Source organism: Mustela putorius, unplaced genomic scaffold, assembly GCF_011764305.1.
Source record: "Mustela putorius furo isolate JIRA1106 unplaced genomic scaffold, ASM1176430v1.1 tig00000129_pilon_pilon_pilon, whole genome shotgun sequence".
Classification (NCBI taxonomy): Eukaryota; Metazoa; Chordata; class Mammalia; order Carnivora; family Mustelidae; genus Mustela; species Mustela putorius.
Window position 1 is genome coordinate 34,591,324 of NW_025421290.1, and position 21,511 is coordinate 34,612,834.

The following is a 21,511-nucleotide window of genomic DNA, read 5'->3' on the forward strand; positions in this document are numbered from 1 at the left end:
GTAGGATACTATAATTTTCCTTTGGTAATCTTTCTTTCAAGAACAAGTGAATCTCCAGACCTACCACTTGCCAGCAAATCTGAGAGAAGAAAAACAATGCATCTAGAGGAGAGAAAGAAGGAGAGACCAATTTAATTAATTCATCACCAAGGCCAAAGACATATAAATCTTATAATTTTATCTGTCAACCAACATTATGAATTATTCAGCAAACTGAATCCCAAGAAGGAAGGGAGAGAGAATGTGGTTAGGAAGCAGCTGGCTGAGCAGAAGAAAGTGCTCAACAGATCAGAGTAAAACAAGCCTCATGGCTGGAAAAACTTAAGTGGTAGGTCTTTGTGACAATGAATGACGAGCACAGTTTCTTAGACGAAGGACTCCCAGCACATGTGTCACTAGCTGGACCATGACCACCACTTCTGCTGAGATGATTCAAAGAGGGCTCATTCTGCCTCACACACACACACACACACACACACACACACACCCCACCCCTGGTTTCTGAGCAGGAGAATTTCCTCTAAATACACTCTGGTGTGTTCCCTTTTAAGATTGAGTTTTGTGTCCCCAAGGAGTTCCCCTGCATCCAGTCAGGAAGGCTGGCTATTTTATGTAGGATAAAATGCAAGGCATATACTAGGTCTAGATTCTCAGAAAAGTCAGTTTTTTAAACTATTAAGTATGAAAGTGTTTTTTTTTTTTTTTTTTTTTTTTTTTTTTTTTAGGTAGATGCTCACTGGAGTTCTTAAAGGTGGGAGAGGAGAAAAAATATACAAACCTCCTTTATGAAACTGAAGGTTGATAAACAAATGTATTTTCATATTTATATTTACCGTACCACTAAACTACCTAGAAGACATTGACAAGCATGTTATTTAAGCCTAAAAATAAAGTTGAGGAGGAAAAATACTTACAGGGATATTCTAAACAACAGAAGAATGTAAATTTGTACTTTATATAAAGACTATTTAAATGGTATATTAATTAATTTGCTTTAGTAGTTGGAGCCTCACCCCCCCCAATATTTTTACATTAGAGAAGCACTTATCTTTCATAGATGATCAAAATACTCCTGAAACTATTCTTGGCTGAACACCACAATGTCTTTTATAGATTTCTATCCTCAGCAAGGAGCACACAGTCTGACACATAGTAAATGCTCAATAAATATTAGCTGACTACTGAGTAGGCCAGAGCATGGCAGAAAGCAGGGAGCCTGAGTGAGAGAAGGGACCAACCAAGGGGGGAAATCTACTAGATCCTACTTAAGAAGAGACAGTTCATTCTGTCCTGAGACACAGTCCTAAGGGGAGAGTATTTTGGGTGCCTCGGGTACCTGTGATCTTAGTTTCCTGCACTCACAAAAGAGCACAGCCTTCTCTAGGCCGCCCAGGCAGGGTGGCCTGGAGAGAGGGGTGAAAACAAGTGACTAACAGGACAACTGGAGAACTTCTGGCTTTTCAGGAAATGAGCAAGGGGAAGCAGCATAAAACAAACAAACAAATATATCCAAGTTCAAAGAAAGTTCTTGGACCAAGGCTCTAGTTTTCAGTTTATAGCAGAATGAAGGGCATTTAGTCCTTTCCAGACAATGGAGACTGCTGCTTTTAACTCGGGAATAAGGTTGGCAGAAAACTATTAGTAATAACATTAGTCTCATGGTGCTGTGCCTCCTACTGCCTCCATCCAAAAGGTTTTTTTAAAACAATTGCTGTTAGTGAAGCCTTTGTCTTGGACTAGGAGAAAGCAAATGTACTCCAAGTAAGAATGAGAGATGCATTAGCAAAGTTCCGAAGGGTCTTCTGGTCTTTTCAGGACACTAAAGGTCACAACTTGGATGTGGGACTGGAGTCAGGGGTTGGGGCATCTCGTTGATTGCTGCTTCTCTTGTTTTTAAGCTCAAAAACATTAATTAAATATGCAAGGAGCCTACTTAATATAGATGCATTCACTCTCCAAGCCCCAAATCAATGAGATGAGACTTCAGGACTGAAAGAGGATACTCAAGAGGTGAATTCTTGAGCTTTCTTATCTTAGATATGCCAGACCCTGGGGTTCACTGCACGCCACAGCTGTGGTGGATGAGGGCTTTTCCTGGGATCTCTAGTCATTTACTTACTTCGTTCTCCTTTTCCACCACACTGAATCTTATCAGATGCAGGCTAATGAGAAACCAGACTGGCAACGAGTCAAAAAGATTCAGAAGTTACTGAACAACTGATCCTTGAAAAAATGAAGTCAACAGAAAAGAGCTGTGTTTAATCTCTGCAAGGCTCAACCCCTGTAGCCCTTTTAACTGAAAGACCGAGAGAAACAGAGACAGAGAGCAGAGAGAGAGATTGACAGACTTAGGAACCCCTGGGACGTAGGGCTCTGCAAATACCATCACTTAACTAGTAGCTGCTTTTAACTGTTTACATCCTGAACAGAAAACATCGAGACTCTGCCAGCCTATAACCTCTAACTAACGCATAATATCCATCTCCCTGCTGATCATTTACACTAATTAGCAAAATTTAGCTAATTATCGCTGAGCCCTTCCATGTTTAATTATGGCTATTAGTAATCGTCTGTCTGGCTTTCTCCATCTCCCACTCCCCTTTCTCTTTCCCACTCCTTACAATCCTACCCCCACCCCAGCCCCTCTCTCCCTTAGAAGCTAACAGTTTCCATTTCAATGAAATCTCTTTTGCTTTTTGGGTGGTTGTCATTCTTTCCTCTCCTTATTTTATTTATTTATTTATTTATTTATTTAAGAAAGCGGACACCAGACCCAGCGGGAGTCGCAGTGAAAACAGCCCCCAGATCAAGATCAAGCATTCACTCCTTCCCACCACCCCTCTCCACCAACCTTACAAGCTCTGAGCTACTTGACAACTCCATCAAATAAAATTTAAAGAGAGAGCCAGAAAGAGCCAGAGTACGTGCTGGCATTTTCTCAATGTGCCTCCACTTAACACTATGCATGGTACAGAACAGAAGCCCACGGCTAGGAGGCAGTGGGAAGAACTGATATTCTAAATGGGGTCTGGATGCTCTAGGTCTCCAAACTACAAGGGAGGGCAGGGGACCTCTAGTGTGGTTCACTCATGCTACTCCCCGGAGGGCTGCTCCTACCATTCGGTTCTGTGATTCCTACTCTCCTTGCCACCAGAGTAGAGTGCAGAGTAAACAAATATTGAAGATCCCTTCTTTGGAACAGTTTACTACAGCAGACTCCCACCTGGGTGGCAAACAACATCCTTTCAGAGGCAGCCTGCTCGGAACTGAAATGATTTTTAAGAGCCATAAATCTCTTCCTTCAATAGCTATGCACGGAGGATTGTTCGGAGCAAAACACACCATACCTGTTTTGAGTGAACCAGCCTCCCAGTGAAACCTTTAATTGAAATAACATTGGTATAAATGGTAGGATCAAAGGTACTGTAATTTACACTTGGGTAAATTCTAAATGGACTCTGTCCTGTCTCTTCTATCACTTCCTGTGTAGTAGTTAGCAGTCTTACATGTGCAGTTTCTGAGATAGCCGGTCTTTCCCTCAGACATGTGGACAATCACAAAGCTGCCCAAATGAGCAATACTACCCTTTATTAATTGCATTTTCTGCCTTCTTACACTCAGCTACTTTCCTCCCTGACCTTAAGCACACAGGCCACTTCCCAATAGTTCCATCAACTTCAGGCTGAAGACCTAAGGATCCCTGCTATCGACTTTCCCATGACTAGCTCCAAAACAAGATCTGAAAAAAAGGGTGAAAGCAAGGTGAATGGATATTCTTAAAGTGCAAAACCCCGCACTGATCTGGTAAGTTGCTAGCCATCACTGGGGTGGAGGGAGTGAAGGAGACAGAAGGTTGCAAAGGGGGGGAAATGTGGTGTTTGTGAAGCTATGAATGAGAAAGCTAAGGACAGGAGAAACCCTTAGAGAAACTGAAGGGCTGGGGCAGAAAACACTAGACTTTAAGGGGGTAATGAACATTTTCTTCTCTCATGCACATGCGATGGATGCTTTTTATCATTTTAAATTCTTTTTTTTTTATTTATTATCTTCCCACCCTTGACATTACCTGAAAGGCGAGTGGGTTAAGGAATCGCTATGCCCCATTAAAAGGATAAAGAGCAGAGAGACCCACCGTGCCCTCCTCGAAGGGAGACAGGGGAGCGATAGATAGAAATAGGCACTGAGTGATGCTTGCTGCCATGGAAATGGTGCTCGTGCTGAGAGTGAGACCCCGGCGAGGAAGAGGAGGAGGAGGAAGAAGCTACATTAGAGGAACTCCACACAGAGCTGACGATACATCCCCAGAAGAGGGACCAGATCCCAAGCGTCCAGGCCGGCCGGCGAGGAGGGCTCCGTCTCGCGTGGATTCTCAGGTGCATGGTCAACGCACTGGACCACTACAGATGGGCAGTTTGAATTCCAGCCAGAGAGGAATAATGAAGTTCATGATGCCCAAGGGCCCATCATAGCCGCAGGAATACTTGCCCGGATTTTGGAAAGAGGGAGGGAATAAGCGCTTTCAAGACAGATGATGGATCAGTTTTTAAAAAAAAAAAAAAAAAAAAAAGGAAGAAAAAGGAAGAAGGCAGAAGCTCCTCTTTCCCGGGGCTGAAATTTAGAAAGCCAAAGTCCACCCAGGTATAGCAACCCTCCTAGGGAGCCCCGGAATGCCACACATGTCAGGGGAGGCCCGCCGCGGCTTCCTCCTGATCTCCAGGCGACTCCACTGCACGCTCCGGGAAGCCACACAGAGGAAAGGTGGAAGCGAAGGAAGAGGGGGGAGGCAGCAGGAGACCCAAGAAGGCTCAGGTTAGTTTATCCCAACATCCAGGCAGTTTGAACATTTTTTTTCTCTTTTTCCACTTCCAGGCGATGCACTGCAGAACTGCCAGGCAAAAGGGGGCTGCAGGTGGGAGAGTTCTTCGCGCGTTCCCGAAATCTCGGTGGAAGGGCGCGGAGGCTGTTAACCCTGCGCGTTCTGGAAGAGCGCCACGGAGCAACCGCCTGCGTCCTGGGTTTCCCAACTGGATGAAAAGCAGCAGCAGCAGCAGCAGCAGCCGGAGGAAGAGAACAAGGAGGACCGGAGGGAAAGAGGCACGGAGGGGGAAGCCAGCGCGGAGCAGCCACCCAAACCAACGTGGCCCTGGGCGGAGAGAGGTGGGTGGGCGAGCTGGGAGAACGCGAGAGGAGGTGCCCGGCAGGCGGCAGAAGTGGCGGAGAGGCGGGCGGGCGCCGGCAAAGTGCGCGGAACTGGGAGGCACAGGTGAAGTGAAGCGAGGAGTTGGGGAGCCAAATTCACAAATGGGCAAGTCATATGCAAATAGCGCACTCCCGAGAGCAAATCAGTGCAGCCCGAGCGCTCTGCCGAGGGACTGGCTGGCTCCGGAGGGAGGAGGGGCCCGAGCGACCCGGAATCCCGGCCCTCCCCATTCAAGTACACGCTCGCTCGTCTACACCCGCGCGAGCCTCCCGCGCACACCGCTGCCCTCCCCGCGCTCCGCTCCCTCCCAGAAGAGTGAGCGTGTGTGTGCGCGGGGCTGAGTGAGACCGACAGACCTACAGACGGACGCTGAGCCTTTCCTCTCTCTCTTTTTAAAGCACCCTTTCCCTTCCCTCGGGCGCATTGAGCCAGATTCGGATGATTAAGGCACCTTTTGCAGTTTGGGAAGAAAAAAACGCAGGCGATGGCTAAGGCTGAAGTAGCCCCAGATAGAAATAAAAATAAACCCCTTGAGTCAGCAAAAGCCCTGGAGCGGCTGCACACGGTGGTGCCGCCCGCACGCTCCCCCGGGCCTGGCGGTCAGCACCGCGCGGCCACTCTCCCGGCCCCCACCCGCAGCGGGAGAGGCGGGAACCCGCGTGCTGTCTCTTGACAGTGAGCGGAAGACGCGGCCTGGGGACCCCAGAGGGTGAGGGGTTCGGTGGCTGGAGGCCCTTCGAGAAGGTAGCTCCTCCCCCCCAGCCCACCACCACCCCGTGCACAGAACGCTCTCGGAAATTCAGGTCCCAGGGGTTGGTCCCCCCCGCCAGCAGTCCTGGTCAAAGAACTTCAGAAGGGGCGAGGGCTGCTTCTGCTGGCGGAAGACGAGCGGTTGGCCCGCCCTTGACTGGCCTCGGGGGCGCTGCCCCGGGTGGGTGAAGCCTCCGAACCTCCAGGGAGCTGGGCACCCGAGAGCGCGGGTTTACATCCAGGCTGAACCTGCGGGGGAGAGCGGGAGTGACACGGAAGAGGGCTGGCGCTCCTGTCCAGGCCATCTGTGCCTCCAGGAGGAAGCTGACCTAGGGCTCTGCCAGAGAACAGTGACATTCTGGAGGATATGGCCTCCACCCCGCCTCCCTGTTCCCCCGCACTCTGCAGGTTGAGGGCTGGAGGCAAAACCCCAAAGGGCAGCCCTCCTAAACCGGGGGGAGGGGAGCTAGCTTTGGTTTCCTCCTTCCTATTCACCTTGGTTAAAAAAGCCCATTACATTTGGCGGGGGAGGCAGAGGGAATAGTACTTGATGGCTAAAATATAAACATACACACACACACACACACACACACACACTCACATCATACATAATCATATATACGTTAAAATGTATATCTGTCTATATGCCACATATATGTGTCTATATGTCTCTTTCTCTCTATATAAAATATTTAGGGGGCATTTGTCTTTTGACTCCTGATCGCAATCAACATTTCAAACTCACTGAGGAATAAACAAAGGAACAAACAGGGATTAGACAGTTCTGTTCATCCTTGGGACGCCCTGAGGAGATGTTGAGGAAATTGGCATTTCTAACAGATAAACATCCATAACAAAGTTATGGATGATTTGTCTTCAAGGTCAAATATCAAGTCCATTTTTGCATTGACGGTGGTGATTTGGTATTCAGGTTCTGAAATCAGTATTTTTAAGGTTCACTGCCTCATGGTGAATGGTGCACAGTCATCCCAACTGGTCAGGCTCTCTCTCAGCTGTAAGGGTGATCTGGGATCCAAAAGCCTCCAGAGGAGGTGGCCTGCTTTCAAGGTCTTTCATGGCCTTGGGTGGTGGCCTTAAACTAGCAACATGTACCCAGGAGCACCACAGCAAGCTAGAGGGGTGGTTTATGGAGACTCAATTTAAACCTGTTTCCTCCTCTGCAAAATGTAGATAATGTCTTCCCTCATGAGGTTCTTAGTAATTTTAAATAAGATAATGTATATACAACAGCTGGCATAGCACTTGACAAAGAGTGGCCACACTCTTTGTTCAGTAGAAAAATAAGCTAAAATTCCAAGGAGGGGAAGTATGATGTGGTTAGGGCCATATGTTATTAGTAAAAAGTTTGGAAAAGCAAGCAAACAAAAAACACCTTCCTGCCCTAAGTACCTTCTCTAAAGCAGATGATAATTCCCTTTGAATCCAATTGCTCCTTAATTTAGTCCCTCAGTGGGGCAAGTGGGTGGCTCAGTCCTTAAATATCTGCCTTAGGCTCAGGTCATGATCCCAGGGTCTTGGCATCGAGCCCCACATTGGGCTCTCTGCTCAGCAGGAAGCCTGCTTCTCCCTCTCTCATTCCCCCTCTCCCCCAGCTTGTGCTCCTTCTCTCACTGTCTCTCTGTCAAGTAAATAAATAAAATCTTAAAAAAAAAAAAAAATTAGTCCCTCAGATAGATTCTCACTGCCCTTTGGATATGTTCTAACTGCGTCATGACCCTCCATGGACCTAGGTGACTTGGCCTAGTTCTCCAGCTCCCCCTTCTGCCAGGTGACCCCTTACTCACTACTTTCTAGTCTCCCAGACCCTCCTGCTCTTTGTGTCAAGTTCTTTTCCAACCAGAAGCCTTTACATTTGTAAACCTCTAAGACAGATATTTTCCCAAGATTTTTATGAGACTGGTTCATTTCTCATCACCTCCCCAAAAGCCCTTTCTGGCTGTCATCTAAACTTAGCCACCACCACCCCTGACAGGCCCTTTATCCCATTACCTTGTTCTGTATCCTTCACGGTACTATCCGCTTTCTGAAATAATTTTACCTGCACTTTTAAAAATTTATCTATCTATTTATTTATTTATTTACTGGTATTCTAGTTCCTTAAGTTCCCTGAAATCTGAGCCTTTGTCTTGTTCTCTCTACACCCTTAGTGTATGGAAGAGTGGGTAGCACATAGTAGATGCTCAGCAAATATTTGCTGATTGAAGCAATCCAGTGAATCAGGTGCCAGTCTCATTGTAACATGTTCTTATAACCGTAAGTTTCACTGACACATTGATCTGGCTTCGATGAGATCGGCCCCTAATGACACGTATTTCCCCACTTGATGAGTTGACCACCCACCCACTTAATGTTTTCCTTCTTTTCTAAATTGGCACTGAGTGTTGGAGATTCTGTTTTTGACTTCGTCCTGAGGAAGCATGGGAAGCTTAGATGGACCTTTCAATTAATTCTCTGCTAAGCAACAAAGTGAAAATAAGTCCTTAATGTGGTTTAAAATCTGGAAATGCTGCTGGTGTGTCACAGCTGGAACTATTCATTTTACTTGTCATACTCATAATTTATTTATTTTCTTTTTGCAAAATGTCAAAAGAAGTAGCCATGGATTCTGGTAAGGCTGCTTCCACTTGGGGACCCAGGTGAAAACTGAGGAGACATATCAGAAGATAAATCCGAGACTGGCTTATTTTTCTTCTTCTACTCCAAAGAGATAACCCACAATTATCTTGATAAAATTCAGGTCCTTCTCCAATTTAACACATTCTTGATTTCTCTTTTCATTTCTTTTCTATCCTTCCTATTTCTCTAGTCCACATATTTTTCTGAAACTTCTTTTCTAATTCTCATTCTCCTCAGGCCTGTTAGAGTTTAAATTAGGCTGATATATGAAATACATTAAATATATGTATTTTTCTTTTTTTTTAGATTTGTATCTCCATTGATACCTCCTAAACGCTGCCTGTAGCTAGAGACCAGCTGAAGGATTTGTCCCAACCTCTACTACCATCAAAAGCCCCCCTCTCTCCTCCTCAATTGTCTTCTCTAGGGCCTCGTTGGGTAGAGCATGTAGCCCTAGATGAGTCCACTGATAAGACACAAAAAAAAGAGGAACGGATTTAAAAACATTATGCTCACCAATGATGTAAAGTCGAAAAGTTTAAATAATTTTACAGGAACAACCGCACTTAGTTCCACGGGGACAAACCCCCACAAAATCCTAAACAGACCTTTGGGAACCTTAGGTTTCTGAGTGGAACATAGTTTTAAAAATATTAACCAAACCAACCAACCAAACAACTGCAACAAAGCCTTCTCTATTCCTTCAGACTTTAAAATGTGCCGTGACAGAAGTCCTTCCCTGTTCCAATCTCCCCACTCCTTCCCGCACTCCCGGAGAGGGCTCCCAAACAAGGTGTGAGAATCCTCACTCGGCTGACCCTCTTTGTCTTGCTTTGTTCTGTACCTCAGCTACAAAGTAGTCCGGGGAATCTTCTGGCTTCTAAAATCGGCCTTGTGATAGGATTTCATGGTGCCTGGTGCCCCAGCCTAACGTGGAGCTGCTCTGTTGGTCTCACAATACGTTTTGTGCCTGCACGTGTCCATTCTCCCTTATACAGACTCTGACTTTCCACTTCAATGCCAGCAGGAGACACCTGTCAAGTGGTTTGTCGTGGGCACGTCTAATATCAGTCCAGAGACATGGAGAGTCCCAGAGCAGTCTGTTTTCTGCACGAGCCCTATACCCTTAGGTGAGGGCCCTCTTTTTCTAAACATGAAGAACAGAAATCCTTACGTTCTCGCAGTTCACGAAAGGTAAGTTTAGGAGGAGGAAAAACCAAACCAAACCAAACTAAAATCAAACAATAACTGAACTCTCATAATGTGAAATGAAATACAATTTCTGAAAAATGCAGGTGGCTGCTCACATGGCTAACAGCCGAACTTTGCTTTATTATATGTCAGATTTATTTATAGCCATGGAATTAATTCATCCCTCTGCTCATTTAAGAAAGTGATCCTGCACAAAAGCAGATTTTGATTATATTTCCCATTTAGAGGTATAAAAGAGAAGCATTATTCTTCTAAGCGTCACTTCTAAATGTATTTGATTTAAAAAAAGACAATGGTACCCTTGCATAACTTTAGTTTACAGAATGTATATATTACTTCTCTCCCTTCAACTTAGCATTCTTATAAATATCCATACTTATTCTCTTGTCCTCCTTGTGGCTGAAATGGGGATATCAGGAGTTTGGATGTTAAAAAATTTCCTTAGGAAATTTTCCAGATTTCTTGAGTTTGAGCAATAGTGCTGGGATATCTACTTCATTAGAATTCCACACATTTCTTCAAGGATAAGAAAAATACGAAATGCTCCTGGTAGACCTTAGCCATCTTCCTTCGAAGTCCAAGTGAAACTATTTTATCATGGAAGCAAATTTTCCTTATCCTCAAGGACAGAATTCAATTAGTTACTTGTAGGGATTTGGGCATTTAAACCCCTGTTAGTCTTCACTAAGCTTACGCTGGATATCAGAAATCTCCATTTCACATCCTCTGCATCGTGTAAATCTTTATCCAGTTTTAAGGACTCAAACAAGATGAATTATTGTTATACAATAACAGAATTAATAATATCATTTCTATGTTTATAAAATAATTACCAAATTAAAGATTTAGACAGCACTTTGAATGTGCATATAGATTTAGATTCAAGGCTCTGGTGCTCAAGACTTCCTAGGTTCAAATCCTGATTCTGCTTTTTCAGCTGCTTGTGAAAATATTGACAAGATCCTTAGCCTCTTTGTACCTCTGCTTTTTCATCTGTAAACTAGGAATAATCATACCACCTATTTAAAAAGTTTGCTGTGAGGGCACCTGGGTGGCTCCGTTTGTTAAGCAACTGCCTTCAGCTCAGGTCATGATTCTGGAGTCCCAGGAGCGAGTCTCCCATCAGGAGAGTCTAGCATCGGGCTCCCAGCTCCATGGGAGTCTGCTTCTCCCTCTGACCTTCTCTCCTCTCGTGGTCTCTCTCACGGTTTCTCTCTCTCAAATAAAAAAATAAAATCTTAAAAAAAAAAATTTGCTGTGAGATTTCAAAAATTAATATATGTAAAATGTGTAGAAACAGTGCCCGGCACATAAGTAAATGATCAATAAATGGATTTATACATTGATAAAAAATATTTTTCTCCAAATGATTCCTTTAAAGTCATTCTTGCTGATAGTTTTCTCTTCTTTTTGATGCAAATCTCAAGAGGAGTGAATAAACAGAAAAGGTCCCCTGAGATTCCAAAATGTAGAATGGAAAGTCCCTCCCAAGTGCTGCCTGACTCATTGCATTTTCTTTGTCCATATTTCACAGAATGAGGAGCAGCTTAGTCATGCCTTTTCTCACAAATACCCTTCGAGCCAACTCCAAAACAATAAAGCTCATCGTGGTCCCAGAGCCAGATAATATGAACTACTGAGACCCAGCAATGTTTTATAAGTAATAATTTTCCTGTATAGGGTGAAGCCCATACCATCTCAGTCTGCTTTGGGATCTAAAAGGTCTCGCTGGCTACTTTTCTTTCCTATTTCTTTATTTTCCTACTTTTTTCCTTTTTAATAAACAATTCTAATTATTTAGCCTTCCCGCTATAAGGCGTCCCCTCTAAATCTTTTAATATTTTCATTGGGTTTATTGGTGTTTTATTATTATTCGGTAAATGCTTTATTTCAAGTTAATGTGAATGTATCTCTAAAATAGATTCTACTCAGTATAGAAAGAAACAATTACTTTGGTGCATCAATTCATCTACTTCACGAACATTAAATTTTTGCTAACATAGATAAGCCACCAAGTGAAGTCCTAGAGAGTCAGTGAAGATTTAAGGCCTTAAGAAGTATATAAGTTAGCAGGAAAATAAATAAATAAATAAATAAATAAAACAAGCCACAAATTCTATTCATATATACAGCCCCCAAAATACAATTGATACATGCTATAATAAATGCATAAATGAAGTATACAAAAGACTAGAGAATTGAGAATAGAGAAATGAATGTAGGGAGAAAAGGTACCATCAGAACTATCAGGAGGGATTCAAAGACAAGATGACATGTGAACTGACTGTCAAAGGACTAGAGTTCAAATTCTGTCTACTACTTTTTAGCCATGTGGCCTTGAGCAAGTTCTTTTATACTCACTGACTTTCTTCCCTCTATAGTATAATTATGAATGATCCCCACCTCACAGGATTGTTTTGTGGGTTAAATAAGAAGATCTATCTTAAAAGAACATTGCAAATATTCAGTTCACTATTATTATGAATCTCAATGATTTCAAATAGTAGAGAGGCAGGAATATAAATTATGGAGACTACCAGCATGAGGTTGAATCCACAGAGGACTTCCTGGAGGAGGTCAACCCTAAGCTTAGCTTTCACTTGTCACTTACATTGGTAAAGCCTGAGAATCTCAGAAAGGCATCAACTTTTCTTTTAACTCAAAAAACAGAATAAAACTAAACAGGTGCTTCATGGGATAAGGAAAGGCAACGAAAATCAAGGAAGGAAAGGAGGAGAAATGGAAAGCGAGGGAAGGAAAACAAGGAAGGGAAAAGCAAAGGGAGGGAAGGGGAAGGAAAACTCACATGTTGGAAGCTACATTCCTTCTCTCTAGTGACAGGGTTACCACATTTAGAGATGTCCAATAAACACCGGGTCATTCAAAAGTTAAGTGGTAGCATAGTCAGTTTTCATTTGTTCATTTCTCCCATGCCATTACTTTCCAGATGCTAAAATACCCATTGGATCTGATTTATAACACTGTGGTTAATTCTAGGAACATCATCATGCACACATCCATCTCATTCAGGTATCTATCTCACTCACGATTTGATGAAGGGTACATCTTCTAAGATAGGGGTACAGAGATCTAAAGCAATTGGCCACTTTCCCCTTGATACTATGTAGTCTTAAATTTACTGAAAGAAATCTTTCAGGGGAATAAGATGCATATTCCCTGAACAGAAGGTACAGAGTATTATCTAAACAGCTCCAAAAATATTTCCAAGATGGGCAATAAGGGCATTTCTCAGTTGTATTGAGAATTTAGCATTTTCCAAAACTAACACTGAGGTCAGGGGAATACTGTGATATAAGTTTATGTCATAGTAGGAGGAATGGACTGTTCTAGAAATAGATAAAGCAACATTAAGATAACAATATCAGCATTGATGATATCTAGGTCTTCAAAATCTACCATTTCCCATCTGGACAGGCAGTATTAGTTGTTCTTTCCTATCTTCTGTTAACATTTGTCACATTCTGTTATTATCAGTTAGCTTTATATTTGGGTTCCCTACATGATTTAGAGAGAATCGTGCAAGAAGCGGGGTCCTGTCCTAGGCTCAGACAACTTAATTTGTGGGGGAAGACAGTTTATGTTCAAGTCTCTGATCTATTCTTTACTAGCTGTGTGACCTTGGGCAAGTTACCTAGCCTCTGAAAATCTCTTACTAGTAAAAAGGAGATCACAATACTTGTCTCCAACTTAGCACAATACTAGACAATATGAGATGTTCTGTGGAGGTGTGTGGAATAGCCCTGAGATGTGATTAATTACTATAGATGAGAACATTTTTTTTTTCTGTATACCAAACAAAAGACTCCAAAATATGCAAGCGTGTCATTATAAGGAAGAACTATTCAATATTTGGAGCCATTTGAAAATTGGAAGAAGAGATGCCTCATGAGGCCATGGGCTCTCCATCACATGAAATGTTCAAACAGCAGATCTCCTTTAGGGACACTGAAGTTACTGTTTTGCAGTAAGTGAGAGGATGGAGTATATAACCTGTAAGTTTCTTTTCAAATTTATATCTGACATTGATTAAATTCCTTTTTCAACTTCTTTTTGTTCTTTGCTTCAGCATTTACTTAAATATGATATCCTGGGTTTATTTTGAGGCTCAAACCCAATTCCTGAATACTACAAAATTTATAGCACACTACCGTTTATTAAAGCCTCATGCACAGTGGTAAGAAATGTGAAACTTCTGTACAATGAATCTATTATTATTTCATTAAAACTTCATTTTTCATTTTTGCATGCAGTACAAGTTATCTCTAGACACATTAACAATTTTATGTTTCTATTTTAAATACCAAAGATTATTGTTGTTGTTGTTTTTTTCCCATTAGCAACACCTACATAGCTGCTGTTTCTGTGATCTAAGAGGTCATTTTTCATTGGTGAAGAAATCATTGCTATGGAGAGAGTATGTTGACTTACTTGCCCTACTGTCCTTTAACCACCCAGCAGGGAATCCTGGCAGACTGAACATAAATAAAACTAAACCTCTTTAAATAAAGACATGTATCTTGAAAATCCTGCGACAAAAAGCAGAACTACAAGAAAAAGAGAGCTAGGTATTCAGAAGACACCAAAGAAAGTTACAGAACCAAGATACAGAGACAGAGAATGACTTGTACAATATCACACAGCATTTCAATGCCAGAATAAATTGAAAAATTCCTCTAGAATGTAAATCTAGAGTCAGGTATGCTTGGCTCCTACAGCCACATCAACATAAAATAAGATTATAAGAAAAATAATAATCCAGTAAGAAGATAACCCACCATGAGAGTGCTAATCGACACAACAAGGAGAGAATAAGGATTCTAAAAATGTAAGATAACAGAACAATTTTTTTAAATTCCAAAATAATTAAAATGATTAATAAATTATAGAGATCACAGAGGATAAAAAAGTATTATGGTAAGTGACAGATATAAGAAAACTAAAATATTTTGAAAATGCAACACAATGATTTATCTTTAAATATTTAATTTATTTATTTTAGAGATATTGAGAGAAAGATGAGCATGAGCATGAGTGAGGGGAGGGGCAGAGGGAGAGAATCTTCAGGCAGACTCCTACTGAGAGCATGGAGCCCAACATGGGGCTTGATCTCATGACTCTGAGATCATGACCTGAGTTAAAACCAAGAATCCGACAAACATTTAACCAACTGAGCTACTCAGGAGCACTTTTAGTCAGTGGCTTTATTATATAAATGCAGCTGAATAAAGAACTGGTGAACTGGAGTAACAGAGGAAACTTTCTAAACAATAGCACAGAGATTGAAAGAGATTTAGAAAATGGAAAAGAAAGGAAACAAACAACAAAAAAGGAGCCATACCTTGGTTCATAATAGTGAAATCAAAGAATACCACAACTAAAATAAAAATCTTAAAATCAACAGATCACTTTTATGTAGAGCTCACAAAACAACGAATATAATAGTTTTGTAATGGAAAAAATATGCCTGTCAATCTAGATTTATTTATTTGGACAAATAATTTAAGTGTGGAGGCAAACCTAAGACATCTTCAGACAAATGAAGTTTGAGAAAGCATACCACTCATGGATTATCACTGGCATAAAGCTAAAGGATATTATTTCAGTTGAAAAAAATGATCCCAGAGAAAAGAAGGGGTATTCAAAAGGCAATGGCTGAGTAAAAGGAACTAATGTAATATAGCTTAATCTAAGTAAGCATTATAATTGCTACTTCTACAACCACCACCAATGGCTTGTTTGCGGTAGCTATAAAACAAGGATAATAACCAACATTTACTTAATGTTTATAAGCTAGGTATTAATTATTGTCCTTATTTTACAATTAGGGAAAGGGAAGCTTACATTCTGACTTGTCCATACTCACACAGCTTGTCAATTTTACAGTCAGGATTTGAACCCAAATCATCTATTACTGATCTGTGATCTAAATCACATTACTATTCTGTTTCTAAATGCTTTACAAGTGATGTGTGCAACTTTTGAGCCATAACTTAAAAGCCTGACACTTGCTTTCTGCTTGCTTTCTACTTCCTCTTTGTCCCTTTCTGGAATGTGGGTATGGAGATGAGTTAACTTCAACCATGTGACTGAAAACATTGACACATCTGGGTTTTTGTTTTTGGTTGCAGTTAACATTTGCCTGGTGACTTAATTAAAATATTGATTTGGTTGTTTTGAACTGAAACCACATAACTATGTTTAAACAAGATAGAAGATCCCTTTCTCTCACGCAGGAAAGCCTAAACCGGTAGATGGTCCAAGGCATTATGAGAAAAGCAATCTGGAGCTAAGGATGACCTAAAGAAGCATAACTACCATATCCTCAAATCAATATTCTAATTAATATACTTGGCAAATATTAACCAAGAAATAAAATATTTGTAAATATTGTTGTCAGACAATATTCATTTTATCTTGAAAACAAAACAAAAACAATTAACCCAGGAGATACAACAGTCCTAAATCTGTATGCATCTAATAACATAGCCTTAAAATATATAAAGCGCATATTGATAGATTAAAAAAATGACAAATCAATGATCAAAAACCTCACTAAAATGTGTATTTCATGGGGGTATAAGCTTTTGTTTGTTTGATCTCTATAAGCAGAAAACAAAAGGCTATAGCTAGTTTAAACAGTATAATACCCAGACCAGAAGTTATGGACATAAAAGGAACAATTAGAAAATTCCATCCTTTCAAGATATGTGAAAAAAATGTAAAAAAAAAAAAAAAAAAAGTCATGTTTTAGAATAATAAAATACTTTTAAAAAATCAATAATTGTATTCTATATCATCTGCCTACAATGCAATAACAATCTAAATAATTAAAAAAAATCCAAAACAAAGCAAAATATTTGTGATCGAATAAATGTTTTCCCTTTTTATCAATGAAATGGGATAAATGAAATAAGTAAAAATGATAAACTGAATGAAGTAAATGCATATGTATGCTTAAAAAAATTCTATGGTCAAAGAAATGAAAAGTAAAGCACAAGGAATATAGTCAATAATAAAAACATTATATGGTGAGACAGATGGTGATTATACTTATATAGTGATCATTAAGTAATGCACAGAATTGTTGAGTCAATATGCTATACACCTGAAACTAATATAACATTGTATATAAATTATACTTCAATAATTAAAAAAAGGAAACTAATTCTATATCCTTAATTATCTTTGCATACAATGAAATATTACAGGGATGCTTTCAGAAAGAGACCTGTGATCAATTTCTTCTAATTCTCTTCCTTTTTTTATAGCAATGTTCATGACAAGTTATCTAACATATGTCAAAATGCATATTCTATAATGAAATAAAGCAAATGGCATACAAATGATTATATTAGAGTGTTGGCTATTTGATAACATATATATCTGTTGTGCTCTCCTATACGAGACTTAAAGCAAAAAAAAATCTAGGTTTTACATAAATTACTTGCAATGATATACATTAGAACTGAATTACGCTCAAAGCATTGCATAGATACTGATACTTAGTGCATGTTGCCTGGGAAATTTACACCTTAGAGGTTAAAAATAGTTATGTTCATTATCTGAAAATGGGAAAGGCCACATTAAATTAGTAGATAATCCACAATATACTCCATACCCAGAAAAACTTGCAGCTATTCAGAAAATTATTGAGGTTTTATGAAATATTAATAAATAAGTTTACTGCCTGTGTTCCTGTTGCAAACACCAGTCAAGTTCTTTAACTCAGAAGTTGCTCCATTCCCTCTATTGGTAGAGTGAGTCCCCAGAACACCTACACCATTGTTGTAACTATTTATGAATAGGGAAGAGGTTCATTTCCTGAGACTGCCAGCCTCTACTCCAAATCTCAAGATCCTAAAAAAATCAACTAGAATTAAAAAAAAGGGGGGGGGAGATTATTGTTCCACCGGAAACTAAATGCCCAGAAAATGTATCTGGTGCTCTCTTTTGATCCTCTCTGAGTAAAAATCCTGGAAATAACATTCCAAATGAGAACTTTGATATGAGCAATATCATCAGTAACAATGATGAGTGCAGAGCTTATTTTTAAGCCATAAAAGAAAGAGAAAAAAGAAGAAGAAGGAGGAGGAGGAGGAGGAGGAGAAGAAGAAGAAGAAAAGCATGTGTATATGACTTGGAGCTAGAAAAAATCAGGAGACTTTTAAAAAGTTATACCAAAAGAGAGGTCTATCTTTGTCCCTTTAAACACAGTTTTGAACTAATCAAGAAGGGACTCCATTATGTATGATTTCCAATGGTTCAATGTGGTATAATTGAGAGAGAGATTGTCATGGTGGTTTAGAAATGAAAACATCTGGATTTTAATTCTTGGCTCTAACATGAATTGCCAGACATTAGGCAACTCACTTAACCATAGACTACCTCCTATACATCCGCAGTTATTTTTTTATTTCAATTTTTATAATAGAAACTGAGGCTAATGAACTATACAACTTTGAAGTAATAATACCTGCTAGCATGCTTCACCTACTTATATATTTTCCCTGCTATATCTCACTCCTGCTTGGCTTGGCCAACCACCCATTCTTTAATTTCTAGCAAATGAATGTAGATGTATTTACTGTGGATACCTTAGAAATTAAGAAAAGAATTCACAAGGGAAGGGTGGCAGAAGAGGGAGGGAAAGGCACAAGTCTTTAGAAACATCTCTCTTAGCCCAGTTCAGGCAGAGAGTAAGCCGTATCATCTAAGGAGTGTGTCTGTGTGGGAGTAAAGCATCACAGACAGAGTCATCATGTTTGAGACGTAATTTCCTAAAATGTATACTTTGTCGGTGTGCAGAAGATGAACAGACTAAGGTCGGTGCCTCCCAAGAGAGAAGGACAAAAGAATGATGTGCTATTGGGTAGTTCTGAATATTTTTGGAGGGTGTGTCTCTCTATTCATGAATAGGTCTGACTCATTGCTAAATAAATGAAACAGCTCTAAAGTTATGGTGAAGCTTTAGGAATAACAACACATAGCAAAATCTGAAGTTTCGAAGTCTCTTCTTGAATCTCTCTCTTATTTAGCTCCTTCTGGGACTAGGGGAGTTCGGGGTGGGTGTAGAATGGTTGTTGCTTTGGGAGTTACTCACAGGATGGTGGTTACTAAATGTGATCCTGGGGGAGCAATAATAAATTTTAAAAATTACATGGAACTCTTGGCCTTCTCTCTTCAGCCCCCATTCTCCCACTACTGATTAAAGGAAAATCAAGAGTAGCAAAAATAGTAACCCCCAACTGCCCCCACCCCCACTTACCAGATGTGGAAGAGACTTTTGGTTGCTTGATTTACATCATAGGAAGATGATTACAGACTGGCCCAAAGGGAAACAGAAACTAAAAATATTTATAAGCTATTATAATTTTTTTCTCCCCTAACTCATTCCCACCCCCATAACATTTTTGACCAGAGCTCTTGATGACCAATTCCAAACAAAGTTTATTTTCTTTTTTAAAACATCAAGTTTTTATTATTATTATTTTTTTATACAGTAGTCCTCTCTTACCCAGGGTTTTGCTTTTTGCAGATCTAGTTTCCCAAGATCAACCAAAGTCCAGAAGCAAATGCTCCTCATTCTGATGTATCATCAACAGTTTAGGAGCAGGGACACCTGGGTGGCTCAGTGGGTTAGGCCTCTGCCTTTGGCTCAGGTCACAATCTCAGGGTCTTGGGACCGAGCCCCAAATCAGGCTCTCTGCTCGGCAGGGAGCCTGCTTCCTCCAATCTCTCTCTCTGCCTGCCTCTCTGCCTACTTGTGATCTCTGTCTGTCAAGTAAATAAAATCTTAAAAAAAAAAAAAAAAGAAGTTTAGTAGCGGCCTAATTTCAAGTCATAATGCCTGTGTCATTCACCTTACTTCATTTCATCATGTGGGCATCTCACATCATCACAAGAGGAAGGGTGAATATAGTATAATAAGAGACTACAAGCACATAACTTTTATTACTACTAATATATTATTCTATTGCTTTATTAGTTATTGTTACTTAATTGCATGTATGTAGGTATATGTAAAGAAAAAAACGTAGTATATATAGAATTTGCACTATCCATGGTTTTTCAGGCATCCACTAGAGGTCTTGGAATATATCCCCTACAGATGGCTGGGGGAGTACTGTATTAAATAAACCTCTTTTGAGAGTGTTCCCTTTAATAAGAATAGTTGCAAGTAGATTTATTATCAATTATAAATCCCCATTTTAAAAAAGCAATGTATTTCATTCAAATTTTTGATAGGCTAGTTTGTATGTTTTCTGACATGGAAAGAACCTGAAAGATGTTCTCTCATTCAACTAGTTGTTAATCATTACTCTCTGCAATGTGTTTGAACAGTCTGAGGTTTCTCATGGCTTGAACAAATTCTTATGTTGAAGTCCTAACTCCTAATATGACTGTATTTGGAGAAAACTCTTAAAGAGATACTTAAAATTAAATGAAGAAAAACTCTTAAAGAGATATGTAGAATTAAATGAAGGACCCTAAATCCAATCAGATTGGGGTCCTAATAAAGAGAAGGAAAAAAAACACCAGGAGTGTGTGTATATGGAGAAAAAGGCCATGTGAGGAGAAGAGAGAAGACGGCTGTCTGCAAGTCAAGGAGAGAGGCCTCAGGAGAAACCCAACCACTGGCACCTGGGTCTCAAACTTCTAGTTCTAGATGAGAAAATAAAGTTTCATTGTTAAGCCACCAGCCTATTGTATTGTGTTACACAGCCTGAAGTAATATAAGGTTGTCAATAACAACAATGACTTTTGTGGAACAAGAGACATTTAGATCAATAACCTTAGAGTTCACGTGGCTCAAGAGTTCTTAACCCAGAGCTCACGAAACTGCTACAAAGAAGTACTATCTCTTTGCACACCTTCAAAGAGGTGCCTTTCATATCTTAGTCTATGTAAATTGTGCCCCTTGGTGCTTTATAAGTCTACACCCATAAGTCTACTCCATCATTATTTAGTGTATAATCTCTGTGGGTGAATGTAACAACCCTGAAAATGGTCTAGAAAACTCCTTCCTGAAATGGCATTCAATTTCCTCTGGGAGTGCATGTTCTTTTTCCTCTTTCTTTCTTTCTTTCTTTTTTTTTTTTTTTTTTCCAGAAAGAAGGTCCAAAGATTTCTTCATATTTTCAAAAGAAGTTCATAACCCCTGGATGTTTAAGAACTGCTGATTACCTCAAATCCCTCATTTCACAGGTGAGGAAAGGAATGCTAGAAAGAGAATGTGCTCAAAGACACATATAAAAACACTAATAAAAATAACATCCAAACTTCCTGCCTCCTAATTTGAGAGCATTCCATCTATGAATGCTAAGACTTGAAATTATAGCTTTTAATGGATATGAATTTAGGGGAGGTGAAGATTTTATTTATTTAAGTTGTTATGAATCTTAAGCTAAATAAAGTATTTGTGTCCTTCTGCCTGGGAATGGTCAAGAGACAGTGATTGACGAGAAGTCCATTTGCCTTGGGGTTCATCATTCGGCCTGGGGTCAAGCATAGAGGCTGGAGAGAGTGCGTGTGTACACACCCACACATGCATGCATTTAAAGTGTGTAAATCCAACCTCCAGCTATGAAGGTCTTTCAGATTGAATTCTGGCAGCAGTCTTACAGGCAGGCTCTAAAAGCCAGTAGAGGAGGAGGCTGAGGGCTGCAAGGCTCCTCTTCTCCTCCCTCCCCT

The 21,511-nt window shown here is 40.3% G+C and overlaps 1 protein-coding gene across 29 annotated transcripts in view; it reads right to left on the minus strand.

The window, feature by feature from the left end:
- The window catches only part of NRXN3 (neurexin 3), a 1,565,929-nt gene that overhangs the window by 533,476 nt on the left and 1,010,942 nt on the right, over window positions 1-21,511 (minus strand). The window contains exon 1 of one of the 29 annotated variants that reach the window (XM_045074606.1): window positions 4,133-5,779. The exons of 26 other annotated variants lie outside the window; for them this stretch is intronic. In XM_045074606.1, coding sequence (XP_044930541.1) covers window positions 4,133-4,379 — 247 coding nt within the window. In that variant the 5' untranslated portion in view covers window positions 4,380-5,779. Of the gene's footprint in view, window positions 1-4,132; window positions 5,780-21,511 lie in introns of those variants that run through there. 2 more of the 29 variants (XM_004739155.3, XM_004739156.3) reach the window with 2 other exon arrangements.